Source organism: Anomaloglossus baeobatrachus, chromosome 9, assembly GCF_048569485.1.
Source record: "Anomaloglossus baeobatrachus isolate aAnoBae1 chromosome 9, aAnoBae1.hap1, whole genome shotgun sequence".
NCBI classification, from domain to species: Eukaryota; Metazoa; Chordata; class Amphibia; order Anura; family Aromobatidae; genus Anomaloglossus; species Anomaloglossus baeobatrachus.
The window spans coordinates 172,680,035-172,702,449 of NC_134361.1; the positions used below are offsets into that span (position 1 = coordinate 172,680,035).

Consider the following 22,415-nt stretch of genomic DNA (forward strand, 5'->3'; position numbering starts at 1 on the left):
GTGATGCGGCCGCAGCCTAGATGTTAGCCCCTCCGTGGGTAGGGGAGGTGTGTCCCGGGGCCCGGTGAGGTGACTGGAGCGCTGATGTTGTTGTCGGGGTGTAGGGTGCCGTGCTGCGGTGCAGTGTCGTGCCCGGATGGCACTGGTGTACTCACGATTAATTCACACTCAGAGTCACTGGTAAACCATAGTTCGGGTATGGTCGGGTCCCGCAGCCGGCTGCTGATGTCCCCTGTGAGGCTGATGGTGGCCCCTTTCCCTTGCACCTCTTGTTGTGGTTTTTCGGCTCCCCTGAGCTGCCGGAAGAGCCCTCTGTTGGCCGCAGGCGCTGGCCCGTCGGGTGTTTGGCCCTTGGCGGTGGCACTCACCCGGAATCGGTGGGCTTTTGCCTTCTTTCGGGACTTTAGGTGTGGATGAACCCATGAGGTCCAGCCAGCAATCAGTCAATTTGCCTAAACTCAGTGGCTTCTAAGCTAGGACGGGGTCTGAGTACCCGGTTTCTGGTGCTCCGGTACACGGTTGACTCCCTGGTTCAGGACCGACAGGCTCCAACCCAGGTCCGGTCCCTACGGTTCCACCGGTTGCTGTACCGGTACTCCTGCAGATGGCCACCACCGTCTGCCTGCCTCAAGTTTCAAGGGTCCCAGGCTCCTACCCGGGTCCCTGACAGCTGCTCCACTACCACTCACTGTCACTGTACAAACTAATCTGCTTGAACTTCCTGCCTCAGGACAGTAGTGTCCTCGGTGGGCGTGTCTTTCCGCCTGACTCCGCCCACCTGGTGTGCTCTACTGACCCTGAGGGAGGCATCAGGTCTCCCTTTCAGGTGACGGGTGTGTCCTCACAGGGGGGTGGGGGTGTGTGTGTAATGTGGTAGGTGTTATTACCTGTGACCCCTGGGGTCCAGGGCGTCACATTCCCCCTTGGTTTAATGCAGACCGTCCGCGGGCTGCCCGACCAACTCCGGTTTATTTTTATTTTTCAACTGTAAAACGGGAAACACTTACAATTATAATAACATTCGTACAAACTATGGTTACTGTAGGTCTTCCCATAACGGGAGGCATTTTGCTTAAACGTTGCATAACTTTATTAAACGGAACGGGTTCATGTCCTTCCACCTTACCTACCCAAACAACCTAGCCTTGATGCTGCCCCTAAGAAATGGGCAGCACTCCTTTTCCCCAGTCCGGAAACAGGAACACGGCCAGATCACCCAGGCGGGAACGGGTACGGTGCGGCGCACCCGGCAGTTGTCAAAGGGCTCCCCGGAGGATGGTCACTGGTCCCAGTGGTGACCGGACCGCAGCCTGCTCTGCTGCGGGTCCTACCTCCAATCTGCCTCTCCAGAGGCCAACGGAACGAGAAGGCATGTTAAATGGGGCAGATAGGGCAATATTTACAAGCCCAAACGTTTTTGGGTGGCCGGCAAGTCCACGGCCTTGTCCATGAGCAGTCACTCACGCAACAGGGTGTAAAACGGGGGTTTCAAAACACAAGTCTCAACGGGGACGGGTCCTTTTTATAGCCAACGGGCTACCAGCTTACTCCAACTCTTCCTCAACCTCCACATCGGGGGTGTACGGTGGAGGAGAGGGCTGCCTGCCGCTCCGGACATCCAGGGCAAACCAGCCCCTCTCTCCTCGGTGCCGGGTGTAGTGCACCAAATCTCCGGGCAGGAGGTCGCGGTCTGGGTGCCCGAACGGGAGATGGGCATTCACATCCCGCCGGGAAAAGAACACTTCCGTTTCCAGGCCGGAGTCATAGAGGAACCCCCAGCCTCTGTCCCGGTTAAACCTTTGGACCTGGCCCTGGTAGGTCGGGCCCCGCACCCAATATCCGGCACTCCTCAGGTGCTCCTTTCCTTCAATGGTGCGGGCAAGGACCTCCTCCCTCTTCCTTTCTCTAGCCGCAATCTCCCGGCTCAGCTGGCTTGGCTGCCGCTCCCAATACGGTGGGTTTGCATGCCCGGGGTCTACATCAGTGGGGATCTGGCCCAGCCGGCGCTCCCCAGTGTCGACCACGATCGGCACTCTCTGGGGGGAGCCTCGCTGTGTCGCGGCCGGCTCTGCTACCTTGCAGATGCCTCCCCGCGGGACCTCAGCCGAGGCCCGCGACCCTGGAGCGGCTTGCCTTGCCTTCTGGGTCTTCTTGGCCGGGCGGGTTGCTGGAGCCTGGCCACCCTTGGGCGCGGTCACTTCCGGGACCGCCGGCATCGCCTTGGGATCAGGTGCCGGCCTGTAACAGGTCCCTTCGGGCAACAGGTACAGCGTGACCGGGTTCCACAGCAGGTCTGGGCCAGCCTCCCCAAGCAACTTCCCAGGAGCGCCCGGGACGGACTCTGCCACCGGTGTTGGGGGTGGGTATACGGGTGGAGGAGCAGCGACAACCGCTGCGGGCCATCGTGGAGGCGGTATGGCGGGCAGCAGCAGACCGAGCCCCTCAGCCGCGATGGCCGACCCCTCAAGGGCATAGGGAAATGGGTCGCCTTCCCACCCTGCCAACACCGTCATCCTTTCACGGGCCCGCACGGCAGCCACTATCTCCCCCATCTCCGCCGCCCAGTGCTCCACCAGGAAGCTTACCTGGTGCTGGAGACGGCGACACATCTCCTCCGTCCGGGCCTTCACGCACGCCGCCGTTCCTTGCGCGGGCTCTGGGGTAGCGGGACGCTGGACGGGAGTCGCCATGCTACACAGTCTGGGTCTGGAACGGATTCAGGGTCCTGGAGTCCCTGCCTTTTATCTGCTCGGTTACATTAGGCAGCCTTCTCACCCGCCTCCCTTTTGGTTTTCTCTTTGCACTTCTCTAACCTGGGCGGGGCCTCACCTTCGCGCCTTCACTGCTCGGGAAAGACGACTCGAAACTTTCGCACCAAGATGGCGGGACTTCAACTTTTTCGGCAGGACGCCGCCAACGGAATCCTCTAAGGCGCTCTTCCACAGGTAAGTGGACTGTCCGAATCCTGTTTGTGACGCCAGAAGAGTCTATGTGTACCGCCCTGAGAGGGGCCCGGCCGCTTTCTCCGCTGCTCGGGCCGAGCCGCTCGAGGTCCGGGCTTGGGTTGTTGGTGGCACGAGCTGCGGTGCCGTGTCGTGTCCGGATGGCACTGGTTTACTCACGATTAATTCACACTCAGAGTCACTGGTAAACCAAAGTTCGGGTATGATCGGGTCCTGCAGCCGGCTGCTGATGTCCCCTGTGAGGCTGACGGTGGCCCCTTTCCCTTGCAGCTCTTGTTGTGGTTTTTCGGCTCCCCTGCCTGGGCAGTGGTAGCCCGCTCCCCGGTGTTGAGCTGCCGGAGGAGCCCTCTGTTGCCCACAGGTGCTGGCCCGTCGGGTGTTTGGCCCTTGGCGGTGGCACTCACCCGGAATCAGTGGGCTTTTGCCTTCTTTCGGGACTTTAGGTGTGGATGAACCCGTGAGGTCCAGCCAGCAATCAGTCAATTTGCCTAAACTCAGTGGCTTCTAAGCTAAGACGGGGTCTGAGTACCCGGTTTCTGGTGCTCCGGTACACGGTTGACTCCCTGGTTCAGGACCGACGGGCTCCAACCCAGGCCCGGTCCCTACGGTTCCACCGGTTGCTGTACCGGTACTCCTACAGATGGCCACCACCGTCTGCCTGCCTCAAGTTTCAAGGGTCCCAGGCTCCTACCCGGGTCCCTGACAGCTGCTCCACTACCACTCACTGTCACTGTACAAACTAATCTGCTTGAACTTCCTGCCTCAGGACAGTAGTGTCCTCGGTGGGCGTGTCTTTCTGCCTGACTCCGCCCACCTGGTGTGCTCTACTGACCCTGAGGGAGGCATCAGGTCTCCCTTTCAGGTGACGGGTGTGTCCTCACAGGGGGGTGGGGGTGTGTGTGTAATGTGGTAGGTGTTATTACCTGTGACCCCTGGGGTCCAGGGCGTCACATTCCCCCTTGGTTTAATGCAGACCGTCCGCGGGCTGCCCGACCAACTCCGGTTTATTTTTATTTTTCAACTGTAAAACGGGAAAAACGGGAAACACTTACAATTATAATAACATTCGTACAAACTATGGTTACTGTAGGTCTTCCCATAACGGGAGGCATTTTGCTTAAACGTTGCATAACTTTATTAAACGGAACGGGTTCATGTCCTTCCGCCTTACCTACCCAAACAACCTAGCCTTGATGCTGCCCCTAAGAAATGGGCAGCACTCCTTTTCCCCAGTCCGGAAACAGGAACACGGCCAGATCACCCAGGCGGGAACGGGTACGGTGCGGCGCACCCGGCAGTTGTCAAAGGGCTCCCCGGAGGATGGTCACCGGTCCCAGTGGTGACCGGACCGCAGCCTGCTCTGCTGCGGGTCCTACCTCCAATCTGCCTCTCCAGAGGCCAACGGAACGGGAAGGCATGTTAAATGGGGCAGATAGGGCAATATTTACAAGCCCAAACGTTTTTGGGTGGCCGGCAAGTCCACGGCCTTGTCCATGAGCAGTCACTCACGCAACAGGGTGTAAAACGGGGGTTTCAAAACACAAGTCCCAACGGGGACGGGTCCTTTTTATAGCCAACGGGCTACCAGCTTACTCCAACTCTTCCTCAACCTCCACATCGGGGGTGTACGGTGGAGGAGAGGGCTGCCTGCCGCTCTGGACATCCGGGGCAAACCAGCCCCTCTCTCCTCGGTGCCGGGTGTAGTGCACCAAATCTCTGGGCAGGAGGTCGCGGTCTGGGTGCCCGAACGGGAGATGGGCATTCACATCCCGCCGGGAAAAGATTACTTCCGTTTCCAGGCTGGGGTCATAGAGGAACCCCCAGCCTCTGTCCCGGTTAAACCTTTGGACCTGGCCCTGGTGGGTCGGGCCCCGCACCCAATATCCGGCACTCCTCAGGTGCTCCTTTCCTTCAATGGTGCGGGCAAGGACCTCCTCCCTCTTCCTTTCTCTAGCCGCAATCTCCCGGCTCAGCTGGCTTGGCTGCCGCTCCCAATACGGTGGGTTTGCATGCCCGGGGTCTACATCAGTGGGGATCTAGCCCAGCCGGTGCTCCCCAGTGTCGACCACGATCGGCACTCTCTGGGGGGAGCCCCGCTGTGTCGCGGCCGGCTCTGCTACCTTGCAGATGCCTCCCCGCGGGACCTCAGCCGAGGCCCGCGACCCTGGAGCGGCTTGCCTTGCCTTCTGGGTCTTCTTGGCCGGGCGGGTTGCTGGAGCCTGGCCACCCTTGGGCGCGGTCACTTCCGGGACCGCCGGCATCGCCTCGGGATCAGGTGCCGGCCTGTAACAGGTCCCTTCGGGCAACAGGTACAGCGTGGCCGGGTTCCACAGCAGGTCCGGGCCAGCCTTCCCAAGCAACTTCCCAGGAGCGCCCGGGACGGACTCTGCCACCGGTGTTGGGGGTGGGGATACGGGTGGAGGAGCAGCGACAACCGCTGCGGGCCATCGTGGAGGCAGTATGGCGGGCAGCAGCAGACCGAGCCCCTCAGCCGCGATGGCCGACCCCTCAAGGGCATAGGGAAATGGGTCGCCTTCCCACCCTGCCAACACCGTCATCCTTTCACGGGCCCGCACGGCAGCCACTATCTCCCCCATCTCCGCCGCCCAGTGCTCCACCAGGAAGCTTACCTGGTGCTGGAGACGGCGACACATCTCCTCCGTACGGGCCTTCACGCACGCCGCCGTTCCTTGCGCGGGCTCTGGGGTAGCGGGACGCTGGACGGGAGTTGCCATGCTACACAGTCTGGGTCCGGAACGGATGCAGGGTCCTGGAGTCCCTGCCTTTTATCTGCTCGGTTACATCAGGCAGCCTTCTCACCCGCCTCCCTCTTGGTTTTCTCTTTGCACTTCTCTCTCCTGGGCGGGGCCTCACCTTCGCGCCTTCACTGCTCGGGAAAGACGACTCGAAACTTTCGCACCAAGATGGCGGGACTTCAACTTTTTCGGCAGGACGCCGCCAACGGAATCCTCTAAGGCGCTCTTCCACAGGTAAGTGGACTGTCCGAATCCTGTTTGTGACGCCAGAAGAGTCTATGTGTACCGCCCTGAGAGGGGCCCGGCCGCTTTCTCCGCTGCTCGGGCCGAGCCGCTCGAGGTCCGGGCTTGGGTTGTTGGTGGCACGAGCTGCGGTGCCGTGTCGTGTCCGGATGGCACTGGTTTACTCACGATTAATTCACACTCAGAGTCACTGGTAAACCAAAGTTCGGGTATGATCGGGTCCCGCAGCCGGCTGCTGATGTCCCCTGTGAGGCTGACGGTGGCCCCTTTCCCTTGCAGCTCTTGTTGTGGTTTTTCGGCTCCCCTGCCTGGGCAGTGGTAGCCCGCTCCCCGGTGTTGAGCTGCCGGAAGAGCCCTCTGTTGCCCACAGGTGCTGGCCCGTCGGGTGTTTGGCCCTTGGCGGTGGCACTCACCCGGAATCAGTGGGCTTTTGCCTTCTTTCGGGACTTTAGGTGTGGATGAACCCGTGAGGTCCAGCCAGCAATCAGTCAATTTGCCTAAACTCAGTGGCTTCTAAGCTAAGACGGGGTCTGAGTACCCGGTTTCTGGTGCTCCGGTACACGGTTGACTCCCTGGTTCAGGACCGACGGGCTCCAACCCAGACCCGGTCCCTACGGTTCCGCCGGTTGCTATACAGGTACTTCTGCAGATGGCCACCACCGTCTGCCTGCCTGACGTTTCAAGGGTCCCAGGCTCCTACCCGGGTCCCTGACAGCTGCTCCACTACTACTCACTGTCACTGTACAAACTAATCTGCTTGAACTTCCTGCCCCAGGACAGTAGTGTCCTCGGTGGGCGTGTCTTTCTGCCTGACTCCGCCCACCTGGTGTGCTCTACTGGCCCTGAGGGAGGCATCAGGTCTACCTTTCGGGTGACGAGTGTGTCCTCACAGGGGGGTGGGGGTGTGTGTGTAATGTGGTAGGTGTTATTATCTGTGACCCCTGGGGTCCAGGGCGTCACAAAGCTGTTGTGGGACGGAAGCGCAGAGCGCAAATCCAGCCCACAAAGTAAGTCCGGAGCACGCTGGCACTTGCCGGCGAGAGAGGCTATTGGTACCCACAAGGAGCGCATGTAAGGATTTAAAGGGCCGGTAAGACCGTGGCGGTGGACGAAGCATTACCACCCCCGGGAATCTGCCCGGGCACCACACAAAAGGTCATCGCGGGTTGCAGGTTCCCCACCCCTGCATTAGTTCATAGCTGGGCATTATTAATATGCAATACTCACCCTGACCGATGATGTGTGAGAAGAGAAGGATCCAGCACATTGTCTTTCTAATGGCCAATCCTTTTGTTCAGTGGGAGATAATCTGCGGCCGGAGGAGTCTGGCATCACCTCCTATGAGGAAGACATGGATTGCACTGGGTGAGAACAACGGGGACTCTGCACAGAGCTGTATTCTTTGATCATTGGCCAAACCTTTCTAAAGTGCCTAATGTCCATGTGAAGAACAGTAGACATCTAATAGGCCTAGTGGTTAGTGTCTAAATTGCACATTTTATCTTTTTAAAGTAAACATGTCAGGTCCAATATGCACACAGAACCACAAGCAGTTCTGGGTGCATATTACTAAGCCCTGCCTAACTGTCCCTGTATACACTAGCATAGATAAAGAGATCTTTAGAAAAAGTTTTTCTAAAGATCTATTATCGTATACTAATGAGAGCGGGGACTAGTCCCAAGGGTGTTGCTTCCCTTGATAGTAGGCCCCATTAGCATGTTAGCACGCCGCTGTGGGTGTAGTAACATGCTAATGAATGCACTGAGTCAGAGGTTGATCTCACCTCTCCGCCGCCATCGCGTCCGACGCTGGATTTTGGCTCAGTGCGCATGATCCTGGACTTCTGGTCATGCGCACTACTTCAGTTTGAAGCCAGGACGCGTACACCCGGCTTCATAGCGGGCATGACCCAAACTCCGGGGTCATACGCATTGAGCTAAAATCCAGCGTCAGGCAGCGATGGCAGCGCAGAGATAAGTGAGATCATCTGACGCTGCGTATTTATTAGCATGTTAGCACACCCACAGGGACATACTGACATGATAATGGGGCCGATTAGCCAAGGGAACTAACATCCAGGGGACTAGTCCACACGCTCATTAGCATATCATAAAAGATCATTACAAATACTTTTTCTAAAGACTTCTATATGTATGTGACTAGATACAGGGACAGTTAGGCAGGGATTAGCAATATGCACCCAGAACTGCTTGTGGTTCTGGCTGCATATTACACCTGACAGGTTCCCTTTAATTCAATATGAAAAATATAGGCATTTAGATTTTTTTTTCCTAAATATAAATCCGATTTTATGATACACATTTTCTTAAAAGCGACTAGAGATGAGCGGTGTTCGAATCGAACTGTTCGCCAATCTCAAATTCGACCTGTTTTAGGCGATGTTTGAGTCGTTCGACAAACGCGAACAATTCGCTTCAAGTTCGACAGTTCGAGGTTATGTTCGATAACGGTTCAATCACCAAAAGCGTAACTGGCTTTTCACAGTAATACTGTCATTCAATGTTAATACAGTGGAACCTTGGTTAGCGAGAACAATCCGTTCTGGGACTGTGCTTGTTAACCAAGTTACTCGTTCAGCAAAGCAAGATTTCCCATAGGAAATCATTGCAATGCAGACAATTCGTTCCACAACTTGTTAAATGTCCCATCCTGGTCCCCTATTGTGCCATTCCACACACGCACAAACACACACAAACACACACAAACACAGACACACAATCATAAACACACAGACACATATTATGCTCACCTTACCTTTCGTTCCATCGCCAGCCTCCTGGGACTTGCAGTTCACCGGTACAAGATTTGTATCAGGTAACCATCGCGACCGATGCCGGAAGTTCCTCCCTCGTCGCAATGGTTACCCGATACACGTAGTTCACCGCTACAGGATGTGTATCGGGTAACCATCGCGACGAGGGAGTAATTTCCTCTGTCAGACGCTACTCAAAGGCAGCGCGCTGGCCAATCAGAAGCAAGCGGCTCTTGCCTTTGACGTCAGCGCTCTGGCTGTGGAAGTTCCGGCATCGGTCGCGATGGTTACCCGATACACATCCTGTAGCGGCGAACTATGTGTATCCGGTAACCATCGCAACGAGGGAGGAACTTCCTCTGTCAGACGCTACTGAAAGGCAGCGCGCTGGCCAATCACAGGCAAGCGGCTCCTGCCTTTGACGTAAGCGCTCTGTCAGCGGAAGTTCCGGCATCGGTCGCATGGTTACCCGATACACATCTTGTACCGGCGAACTGTAAGTCCCAGGAGGCCGGAGATGGAACAGAAGGTAAGGTGAGCATAATATGTGTGTGTGCGTTCGTGTTTATGCATGTTTGTTTGTATGTGTTTTTGTTTGCCTGCCATTGTTTTCAATGGTGTTCTAAGGTGTTCGAAAGTTCGACGAACACACCCGCCGTTCGACGAACCGAACCGAACTGGAACACTAGGGCGGTGGCTCATCTCTAAAAGCGTCCTTCCACTATGGGGCTAAAACGAAACTACATTTTACCTGTATATTAACCTACCTGGTGCACCAAACTCACATCGTGGTTTCCATTCCTCCTGTTTCCAAGAGACCTTAATGGCATGAGAAGAGGTAACCCTAATCCAGACCGCCCCTGCCGAGTGTAAGAGTGCAGCATTTTCTTTTTTTTTTTTTCATTTATTAATACCGAGCTTTAGTTTTTTTATTTTGCAGGGTAAGGATTATGTTTTGTTTTTATTTGTTTTCCCTGTTGCCCTCAGCACTGAGTTAACTTTTTGTTTCATATTTGAACAAATCTGATAATACCAATCAAGTTTACGTTGTTTTTTCTGTTGTTACAGTTCATAGTACGATCTCCATTTGTACATTCTGGAGAATGGGCCTTTTTCACATTCACTTGATACAGTTAGAAGCCATTTCTTGAGCTACCAGAAGTTGAGGCCGGATGACACAGATTTTCAGTTGCAGAGATTTCTACAAAAACAACTGAGAACAGGACCTTTTTGGTGAGATTTCTTGCAGTTTTACACTTGTTTCCTGGTTTATCGAGAGCGATGACATAATCCTATGCTTCTGGCCAGCACAATCATATCTGATCCACATGGAGTGTACACATGCTGCACGGGACCATCGGTGGTGTCTTATGAGTCCGATTTACTTCTCCTGGGGGTCCCTCTATTGGTCTATATTACTCCAGGATTCTCATGGTGTGGTTGGGTTTGGGCTCCTCCTGGATCTGGATGGGTTTGTGGAAAATACATAAGGTGGAGTTCAGACCACTTGGGAGTTGATAATGTTTTCTGAGATTCAGCGGTTCCATCTCTTCCCAGCTCAGCCCCTCGCAAACACAATGTGCTGTCTTATATGTACAGCTGTTCTTGCTGTGACTACATCAGAACAGATTTCTGTTACATGGAGAAAAGTCAAGGAATTCCCTCAGATTTGGGCGTCTAACACGGGATGAGTGCAGTAAGATCGCCTGTACAGAACACTTTTTGGGAGTATATTTGGAGCTAACAGACTTAAACACATTATTCTCTCAAGTTTAACATTTGTCTTTGGTAGTATATACTATATTTCTTGATCACATGTGCAGTATTTTTAGCCAGTCTGATGCCTTTTTATAAAAGAACAGTCAGGCCCCGGTCCCCATGGGCAGGAACACAGTTTGAGGCACGGTTAAAGTTGGAAAAAATCGAGTCCAGAGATGTTGGCGCAAATTCACTTATCGTAAAGGGCCTTGGGATCATGATAAACCTAAGAGGACAAAGACATTTAGCAGCCTTCAGAAGATATCCACAGCCTTTGCTCTACTCTACAGAAGACGTTGGACTTCCAGTGGATGATCACTCCGAAGCCTTGAGACTAGGCAAATACCTAACACCATTCCCAGGTAGCAGTCTTCCAGTAAGGGAGTATAACGATATTTTCCACCGCAGCCTTATTACTTTTCTACTTCAACTATCGGACTTAAGCCGCCTATCACTGTCAATCTTCGAGGAGCTTGAAGAGGATATATTGCTTCTCAATAGGAGATTTTCCAAACTTCACCGCCAGACAGGAACAGTTTACTGGAGACTTTTCAGAAACGGTGAGAAGGGGACAGCAGCAAGGAGCCACAGCCTTCTTCAAGGTGAGCAGAGATTCATGAACTTGTAAAAATTTCCATTCATCACACAGAGCTGAAACATTGTCATGTTGGCCTCCGTCTGCCACATATCCACATTTTTTCACATTGCGCCCACAAACGTAAATGTATATTTTTGGGATGTCATGTGATATACCAACACTAAATAGCAAGTATTTGTGAAGTGTAAGGGAAATGCTACAATGTTATCTAAATATTTAAAAAATGTGAATCTGCAAATTATGATGTGCATTTATATTCAACCCTCTGAGTCAATACTTTGTAGGATCACCTTTAGCTGCAGGTACTGCTGTTAGTCTTTGGGGAATATCTCTACCAGCTTTGCACATATAGAGGCTGAATATTTGTCCATTCTTTGCAAAATAGCTGTAGCTCAATGAGATTGGATGTAGAGCGGGGTATGAATACTTTTTAAACACAGTGTTAACTGCTTATTTACCTGTAGAGGAAACAGATTTTTATAGCATCAGTAAGTAAAGTTTTCTGTGAGTACGTAGGTTTCATTGCATGTTTACCACTAGTTTCCATTTTATTTTTTTTGTTTTAAGGCAATGCTAAGATAACAATTCTGTGTAAGTGTAAATTCTTTTAGCCATGGAATACAAACTAATTAATATTATGCTTTGTCAGGTCTGTACAACATATGGCCCGCGGGCTGTATGTGACCCGCCATGGGGTGTGATGTGATGCGCGGGACCCGGTGACGCCGACTCCCTTGCTACTATATTCAAATGCATTTGAATCTTTCAGACTGGGGCAGAGGAGCGTTCGTCAGCCCCTGCCCCAACATTCAGCAGTGTGATGAAGTCAGCGCACTACTAACCTCATTACAATGCTGCTGGCGCTGGTACTGATAAACAGTCCAGAATGATCTGAAGACATAATGTGTTTCAGAATTAGTGTTAATTTCCAGGATGGGATATTATGGAGCTGTGTTAGACATTATGAACAATGGAGGATATTATAGAGCTATGGGGGACATTATGGGGCAATGAAATGAAGAATATAATGGGGCAATTAGGGGGATTGTGAAAGGGGGCTTAGTGCAGCATGGAATGGGGGGGATTTAACCTGAGAAGGCAGTGTGGGGGGAATATTTTGGAATACACCATGGCGGATATTTATGTACTGCCATTGGCTCTGGCACTGCATTCATGAACTGACGGTGATTCTGGCTTCATATACATGTGCTTACTGTGATCTGATCTTCTACACATGTAAAAAATCCATAATGTGTTTCATAGCTACATTAAAACTGAAAATCCTCAAAATTTATAGATTTGATATTATGACGAGGACTTGGTGAGCGTCTGCTTCAAAACCTCAGTTCAAGTTAAGGTGTGTTCATACTGATTTTTTTATAGAGCAGAAAGTCTCTAAATCCTCCTCAAATACTCAAAACTTGCTACTGGTGATGTATTCATGTACTAATGATGGTTCTGGTGATGTATTCATGTAAAATGTTTGCCGTCCTTGGGATTGGTTTAATATAGTGATGTGACCAATAAATGTTGTACACCCCTGCTTCATGTTATAATGCCCTAATAGTTTAATTGCTAGTAGGGTTAAAGGGAACCTGTCACCAGTTTCTTGCCCTATAAGCTGCGGCCCCAACCAGTGGTCTCTTATATACAGCATTCTTTTAAATATGAAGGACTGGAGAAAACGGGTTCCTTGCCGCGCTAAAAACCACGAGCATGTATAAATAAAATTATTCTCTTTATTTTAGATCATTCCTACGCGTTTCAGAGGCTCAATCTGCCTCCTTCCTCAGGGAAAAAATAATCTCACAGACAGAGAGGATTTATCCTTATGAAGCAGCAAACAGAGAAAATTTTTTTTCTCTGTTTGCTGCTTCATAAGGATAAATCCTCTCTGTCTGTGAGATTATTTTTTCCCTGAGGAAGGAGGCAGATTGAGCCTCTGAAACGCGTAGGAATGATCTAAAATAAAGAGAATAATTTTATTTATACATGCTCGTGGTTTTTAGCGCGGCAAGGAACCCGTTTTCTCCAGTCCTTCATATTTAAAAATCTGCTCTATAACGGGGCCGCTGCAGAACCACCTTAAACGCTCATCCATGCTAACAAAGGGGTTGTGACTGGCACAACCCGACCAGGTGAGTGCACTGTTTTTATCCTCTTTAACTTTGTAAACCGGGTAAAACCCTATTGCGCCTTTCTTGTCTCCCCCATCACAGCACATATACAGCATTCTAACATGCTGTATATAAGAGTCCAGACCGCTGTGTAGAACATGAAAAAACACTTTATAATACTCACCTAAACTGGTCGCTGTGGTGGATGTGGCTCAAATGGGCGTCTTCATCCTCCGGTGCCAGCGCCTCCTCTTTCGGCCATCTTCGTCCTCCTTCTGAAGCCTGTGTGCAATAATCTTGCACATTGTGATAAGGGAGCAGTTGGTTTTAATCATGATACAATGCTCCTGAGGCACTGGGTGGCCCTAAGCAGTTATTTCATTTTTTAGAGTCGCTGGCTGTTTGTGTTGTAGCAGCATTGTACCTTTATATCTGCCGACGCATCAAAAACTACCATGCGCACACATGTCAGTAAACATTTTGTGTTTTTCTGAAGACGTATTTTGCTACTTACCCACAGGAGAGGAGCGCAGGGCTGAGAGGAGCAATGGAGACGACTTCAGTAGGAAACTGTGGAGCGATGTTCTGCAGAAGAATGCCAATGAGCAATGTAGTCCAAAAGGGGGCCGAGGAGCTATGCACTGCAGATGGGGGCTGAATACAAGGGGCTGTGAGGAGAAATATATTGCAGGAGGAGTCTATGTCGAGGGTCTAAGAGGAGTGATGTACTGTAGGATGGGGCTGTATATGGCGCCCAGTTTGCAGCTGTAGGTGGAACCAGGGCCGTATTTGGGGTTTTTGCTGCCCTAGGCACTGTCAGTGGTGGCGCCCCCTTCTGATCAGTCAGATTACGGGTATGTGCACACAGCTTTTTTTTTCCCAGACAGATCCGCCCTATAACCCGCCCAAAAAACCCAAACTCTAAATATTAAAGAAATGAACTCATACACTGCAGTGTAAAACGACTTGCTGTCCATATGTTCAGTCTTTGGAGTTTTTTTTAAGCGCGTCAGGTTTCCTCAGACATGAAGCGGCTGACAGTGACCGGTCCTTTATGTGGCGCCTGCTGCTTGGATGCCGCTTACTAGTTCATTTAAAAAAATAAGTAAAATCCAGTAGCTAAAAGATGTTGGAAAAAACAACCAAGAAGCCACAGCAAAAAAAAAATAAATATTTGCTTCAGGATAAAATGATGACTGTCCTGAAGTGTTTTCTGTCTGAATAATTCCGGGGGTTCACAGACCACTACAAGACGTGTGCACATTCCCTGAGAGAGCCCAGAGCCTTCAGATAGTAGTTAAGACCTCCATACACATTAACCTAAAGTTGTCTAAACCCGCCAATATCGACAGGTTCTGCTGATAGCCCAATGTGAACAGGGGTTCTCAATTCTGATTGTCAGGGGAATAAGGATCCAGAATGTCCAATTACGGAGTGTAGATCCTATTATCCTCTAAATGATAAGCTGCTGTCGGAGATGTCCAGCAGCGGCTCTAATAAAGAACACAGAAACACTTGGCAGAATGAGTGCTCCTGTATATGGGAGAGCCGAGCAAGATAGCTTCCGGCCTAAAAATCAGACTATAGTGTATGGGGGCTTTAGTCTATTACTTATTCGGCTGACAGACATGCAGATAGCTGTATTTTTAGTCCAGCACGCTGACCCTATGTTTTAGGATCAAGACTGATAAGGTAAAGATTACAACAGCCACATGACTATCACCAGAACCACCATCAGTACAGTAATACATAACTAAAACCACACTACATACTATAATACGTAACCAAAAACACAGTTAGTACAGTAATACATCAACAGAACTACTGTCAATACAGTAATATCACCAAAACCACCCTAAACACAATAACACATCACCAAACCCACCCTGAAGACAATACATCGCCAAAACCACCATCAGTACATGAATACATTGCCAACTTCACACAGCAATCAAGTGCAGTGTCAGGTTAGACCCATATACATCTATGTATTGCATTAACGTACAACTCTCAGTATGTCCTTAACAATGGTAAGGAGATGCTGGTAGTTGTTACCAGCCATCATTAGACTGTGGACCATATAAGAACCACAATACTGATTATTCCTAGGCAGTAGACAACTTTTGGACGAGATCTTATAGGTTTAGGTCCATTAATTCTGAGGAGATTAGTAGGGCAGAGGTGGGGTCAGTAGGGAGAAGGGGCATCATGGGGTGGGACTTGAGACCCCCACCAATTGCTCAAAAGACCTCTGAAGTGCACAGCTCAGGAGACAGGACTATGAAATTTTACTCCCGGAATCCATTCTGTCTGCATGTTCTGGGAAACACTCGGGGCCACGGTAGTCGGACCCCCAGCGATTGGAAAGTTATTCCCCATCCCAAGGATAGGGGGTAAGTTCCCAATGTGAGAAAACCCCTTTAAAGCAGCATTCACACTGCAGCCAAAGATGGGAAACTGATTTATCTAAACAGTGTCCATCACCCGATGCACGAGCAAAAAACTTTCATTCGTCAGGTGAGATGATTTTTAAGCTGACTTAAAGGGAATCTGTCACCCCAAAATGACACCTAGACTGTGGAAATATTTATATGGGGGGCATGATCTGTGGAGAAATAATCCCACCCATATAGAGTTCAGCTTAAAAGGAACTGGTCACGACCTTTAATATTAAACTGCTCCATTGTCTTGTTAGTCAGAAAATGTGCATCACTTACATTGCGTCACTAACAAGACATTGGGGGCAGTTTAAAATTGAAAAAGGGTGTAACAGGTTCCCTTTAATATTCACTGAAAAAGCCACATTTGATATGAAAATGAGGACATTTCTGCGCGGCCTAAGCCTGGGTGCACCATTACCACCGAATATAGGAAAATACTAGCCAGGCCTGTGTCTTGATTAATAGTGATCCATTGGTGAGAGTGAGCACCGTAACACCAGATCTCCTGCTGCACCGCACCCAACACTGCGGCACACTCCAAGTGTCAGTGCGGGTGTGCACACAACACAGGAGGAGCACAGCGGCACACACCAAGCGTCAGTGCGGGTGTGCACACAACACAGAAGGAGCACAGCGGCACACTCCAAGCGTCAGTGCATGTGTGCATCCAACACAGGAGGAGCACAGCGGCACACTCCAAGCGTCAGTGCGGGTGTGCACACAACACAGGAGGAGCACAGTGAGGAGGGGGACACGGCGCTGTGATGTGCTGTCTGCTCACTTCAACAACCTTCCTCATTGAATCGGCAGTCAAATACAGGCAGCAACCAGGTGTCAGAACGTACCTGCATCACATTGCATGCGCACCCACGCGGACACTGGAGTCACATTGCAGGCGCACCCACGCGGACACTGCAGTCACATTGCAGGCGCACCCACGCGGACACTGCAGTCACATTGCAGGCGCACCCACGCGGACACTGCAGTCACATTGCAGGCGCACCCACACTGACACTTGGAGTGCTACTCTGCTCCTCCAGTGTCAGGACATGTGCAGAAATGCTAAGTGATTTTAGACAGCACTGACTCACCTAAGGGCGAGGGACTGTCTTTAATATGCAAATAGGAGGGTGCACATCTGCACCAAGACATCGGCCGCACCAGGGGGGACAGAACAGTCTGCATATATATAATATTAAGGTAAAACTGTATATGCCAGAGCGACGTCCCCTATATAAATGTGTATGCAGATTAATTGCCATTTTGGGAGTAAAAGTAAAATGTCATCGCTCTTAGCAACACATTGTCCTGCGTCTCCCAAGACTCCCCTCTTATTTGGTCTGCTGCAGCACATACTGCAATGGTGCCCGTATAGGGAATCTGTCACCAGGTTTTACTCCCCCATCTGAGAGCAGCATAATGTAGAGACAGAGCCCCTGATTCCAGCAATGTGTCACTTACTGAGCTGTTTGCTGTCATTTTCTCTGCTGCAGATCTCGCAGTTCTACAGAGCTCATGAATATGCTGGACTACCTGCAGCACACCAAGTAGTCCTGTAATGATAACTACTGCTGATTAAACAGTGATGTTATGAAAACTACACTAAGCAGCCCAGTAAGTGACAACACTGGAATCAGGATCTCTGCCCCTACATTATGCTGCTCTCAAATTAGGTGGCAAAAACCTGGTGACAGACTCATAATTCTCACTAAAGAGTAACCACCCGAAGTAAGCCCAAGGCTGTGCCCAAGAATAAATAACTGCCCATCACTGAGCTCACAGCACAAAAAATGACCACACACCGTGTCACTTACAGCATACAGCCTCCACATTCTCTCCTATAACATTTCCACTACACTGCCCCCTCAAATGAAAACCCCCCACTGTATTACACCCTCCAGACCTTCCTCACTTATGAACTATGACCTCAACTGTCCCCACCTCTCCATGCAGCCCCCACTTCACTGTCCCCCTCATGATGTCCCCATTCTATAATGAGCCTTATGCTTCGCATTCTGTATACCCAGCCCTTCCAGGCTCCTAACTGAGCGCTCCCCATGTTGCCCCTTCTCCATATCAAGCCCCCTCCATACCAAGCCCACCATGGTTCCCCTTCCATACAGAGTACCCCCCATGCTTTCCCATTCTCCATACCATGCCTCCCCCCGTGCTACCCCATTCACCATACCATGCCTCCCCCCTTGCTACCCCATTCACCATACCATGCCTCCCCCCGTGCTACCCCATTCACCATACCATGCCTCCCCCCGTGCTACCCCATTCTCCATACCATGCCTCCCCCCGTGCTACCCCATTCACCATACCATGCCTCCCCCCGTGCTACCCCATTCACCATACCATGCCTCCCCCCGTGCTACCCCATTCACCATACCATGCCTCTCATTCTCCATACTGTAACTCCCATTTGCTATACTGTCCACCACCCTCCCTCATTTTCCCTCCCCCCCCCCCATTTTCCCATTCTGCTCCATCCCCCATGCTGCGCCCCCACATCATGCTCCATCCCCATGTTGCGCCCCCACATCCTCCATGTTGCGCCCCCACATCATGCTTCATCCCCCCCATCCTCCATGCTGCGCCCCCACATCATGCTTCATCCCCCCCATCCTCCATGCTGCGCCCCCACATCATGCTTCATCCCCCCCATCCTCCATGCTGCGCCCCCACATCATGCTTCATCCCCCCCATCCTCCATGCTGCGCCCCCACATCATGCTTCATCCCCCCCATCCTCCATGCTGCGCCCCCACATCATGCTTCATCCCCCCCATCCTCCATGCTGCGCCCCCACATCATGCTTCATCCCCCCCCATCCTCCATGCTGCGCCCCCACATCATGCTTCATCCCCCCCCATCCTCCATGCTGCGCCCCCACATCATGCTTCATCCCCCCCATCCTCCATGCTGCGCCCCCACATCATGCTTCATCCCCCCCATCCTCCATGCTGCGCCCCCACATCATGCTTCATCCCCCCCCATCCTCCATGCTGCGCCCCCACATCATGCTTCATCCCCCCCCATCCTCCATGCTGCGCCCCCACATCATGCTTCATCCCCCCCATCCTCCATGCTGCACCCCCACATCATGCTTCATCCCCCCCATCCTCCATGTTGCGCCCCACATCATGCTTCATCCCCCCCATCCTCCATGCTGCGCCCCCACATCATGCTGCATCCCCCCCATCCTCCATGTTGCGCCCCCACATCATGTTCCATCCCCCCATCCTCCATGTTGCGCCCCCACATCCTCCATGTTGCACCCCCACATCATGCGGCATCCCCCCCATCCTCCATGTTGCACCCCCATATCATGTTCCATCCCCCCCATCCTCCATGTTGCTCCCCCATATCATGTTCCATCCCCCCCATCCTCCATGTTGCGCCCCCATATCATGTTCCATCCCTCCATCCTCCATGTTGCGCCCCCATATCATGTTCCATCCCCCCCATCCTCCATGTTGCGCCCCCATATCATGTTCCATCCCCCCCATCCTCCATGTTGCGCCCCCATATCATGTTCCATCCCCCCATCCTCCATGTTGCGCCCCCATATCATGTTCCATCCCCCCCATCCTCCATGTTGCGCCCCCATATCATGTTCCATCCTCCATGTTGCGCCCCCATATCATGTTCCATCCCCCCATCCTCCATGTTGCACCCCCATATCATGCGGCATCCCCCCCCAGCCTCCATGTTGCACCCCCACATCATGCTTCATCCCCCCATCCTCCATGCTGCGCCCCCACATCATGCTTCATCCCCCCCCATCCTCCATGCTGCGCCCCCACATCATTCTTCATCCCCCCCATCCTCCATGCTGCGCCCCCACATCATGCTTCATCCCCCCCATCCTCCATGTTGCGCCCCACATCATGCTTCATCCCCCCATCCTCCATGCTGCGCCCCCACATCATGCTGCATCCCCCCCATCCTCCATGTTGCGCCCCCACATCATGCTGCATCCCCCCCATCCTCAATGTTGCACCCCCACATCCTCCATGTTGCGCCCCCACATCATGCGGCATCCCCCATCCTCCATGTTGCGCCCCCATATCATGTTCCATCCCCCATCCTCCATGTTGCGCCCCCATATCATGTTCCATCCCCCATCCTCCATGTTGCGCCCCCATATCATGTTCCATCCCCCATCCTCCATGTTGCGCCCCCATATCATGCGGCATCCCCCCCCAGCCTCCATGTTGCACCCCCACATCATGCTGCATCCCCCCCCATCCTCCATGTTGCGCCCCCACATCATGTTCCATCCCTACATCCTCCATGTTGCGCCCCCACATCATGCTGCATCCCCCCCATCCTCCATGTTGCACCCCCACATCATGCTGCATCCCCCCCATCCTCCATGTTGCACCCCCATATCATGTTCCATCCCCCCATCCTCCATGTTGCGCCCCCATATCATGTTCCATCCCCCCATCCTCCATGTTGCACCCCCATATCATGTTCCATCCCCCCATCCTCCATGTTGCGCCCCCATATCATGTTCCATCCCCCCATCCTCCATGTTGCGCCCCCATATCATGTTCCATCCCCCCATCCTCCATGTTGCGCCCCCATATCATGTTCCATCCCCCCCATCCTCCATGTTGCGCCCCCATATCATGTTCCATCCCACCATCCTCCATGTTGCGCCCCCATATCATGTTCCATCCCCCCATCCTCCATGTTGCGCCCCCATATCATGTTCCATCCCACCATCCTCCATGTTGCGCCCCCACATCCTCCGGCATCCCCCCCCCCCCGGGTTGCTTGTTCGGCGCTGTCTTCGGCTGTAAAGCGCTTACCTGCTCCAGGCGGCAACTCCCGGCGGCTGCACCTCCCGTTCTCCGCGGTGGTGGTGGCGGTGGCAGGATCATCTCACATCTTCCTCGGCGGCGGCTCCATGTCCCGTCCTCCTCTGCGCGGCACTGCCTCACGCTCCTGTGACCTCTGCACAGTGAGCACACGGCAGCACGTCGGGGCGGGGAGCTGTGACCCCGGAAGTAAGTGCCGGCACGCTCACAGTGTCATTTATATTCGCGTGTTATAGACGCGACTATAAATGACTGTGCGCTCCCTCCCTCCTCCAAAAAGGCGCCGGATTTAATAAAGAGTTTGGAGGAGGGAGGAAGATTTAAAAAAAAATAATTATTTTTTTTTTTTAAATTTTGGTTTGGGCGCCGCTTCCCTGGAAGGCACCGCCCTAGGCACGTGCCCTCAAGTGCCTAATGGCAAATACGGCCCTGGGTGGAACCCGGTACCATTTTATGGTGGCCAATTTCTGTCTGTCACCTGTTAACACTGTGATCTGCTTGGAGCTGTCAATTTCTGGCTGCAGTGCTGTGGTCACCAGTGAGTGTTCACCAAGTGCGGGCACCAGCTCTGTTACGGTGTTTTAATCCAATGGTGAATACACATCACTGGATGAAATCACTGCTGGTGCCCGAACATGCACTCTCTGATAATTACAATGATCTGATTGCTTAAGCAGCAATGACATGACTGTTCTTCTGAGATCACAGTAATTACGGAAAAACTATATAATATGTTCTGATGACCCCACATAGTTTCCTATATAATATTATGAAACCACACAGCTCCCTATATACTGTATGATATGATGGCCCTCACTTCTCCCTATATAGTATTGTGGTACGACTTTATATAGTATGATGGACCCCACTTCTCTCTATATAGTATGGTGGCCCCACTTCTCCCTATATAGTATGCTGGCTCCCACTTCTCTCTTTATAGTATAATGGCCCCCCACTTCTCCCTATATAGTATGATGTCACCCTCAACTTGCTGTTTACTGTATTATGGCCCCCACAAACATATAATATATATAGAAAACAAAGATTATACTCACCTAATCCTGATCCCTGACACCACAGATTGTCTCCTCTTCTTTGGCAGGTCTGCAGAGGCAGCATGATATAATAACGTGGTACACTGATGTCTTGTAAGCCGCAAACCTATAGCAGCCTGCAGCTTAGCTGACAGGCAGTGATGGAGGGCAGAACTTTTGCTCCATGCTCTATCACAGGACTGAACTGTATCGGCGGCAACATAATGTCAACACAGTTCAATGTGGCAGTTGCGGGAGATCTGGAGCTCCGGCCATGAATTTTGGGGTGGGAGCCCCGGATCTTTGATGCTTGCAACGTCCCTGGTGTCCACATCACAGTATCACTTTGCAGTCACCAACAAAACGACTCTGCACTGTAATAATACCCTTCATTCTCCCTTATCCCTTTTGAAAACTCCCAGAAGAGGAAGGGAGGAAACATCGCACACACGTGAGCAGATCCACAGATCCAGTCATAATGCAAGCTGTTAGTACACTAGGTTTTCATGAGAAATGTCAGCAGCTGATACCCTTGGGCGGGCTTTGCACACTACGACATCGCAGGTGCGATATCGGTGGGGTCAAATTGAAAATGATGCAATTCCGGCATCGCATGCGACATCGTAGTGTGTAAAGGCTCGATGATACGATTAACGAGCGCAAAAGCGTCGTAATCGTATCATCGGTGCAGTGTCGGCGTAATCCATGATTACGCTGACGCGACAGTCCGATGTTGTTCCTCGCTCCTGCGGCAGCACACATCGCTGTGTGTGAAGCCGCAGGAGCGAGGAACATCTCCTACCGGCGTCACTGCGGCTTCTGTAGGATATGCGGAAGGAAGGAGGTGGGCGGGATGTTTACATCCCGCTCATCTCCGCACCTCCGCTCCTATTGGCCGCC

At 52.0% G+C, this 22,415-nt stretch overlaps 1 protein-coding gene across 1 annotated transcript in view; it reads left to right on the plus strand.

The window, feature by feature from the left end:
* The first annotated feature begins 10,512 nt into the window (after positions 1 to 10,512).
* NHSL2 (NHS like 2) overlaps positions 10,513 to 22,415 on the plus strand; it is a 409,644-nt gene continuing 397,741 nt past the window's right edge. Inside the window, exon 1 of the mRNA XM_075324044.1 lies at positions 10,513 to 11,096. Coding sequence (XP_075180159.1) covers positions 10,577 to 11,096 — 520 coding nt within the window. The 5' untranslated portion in view covers positions 10,513 to 10,576. The remainder of the gene's footprint in view (positions 11,097 to 22,415) is intronic.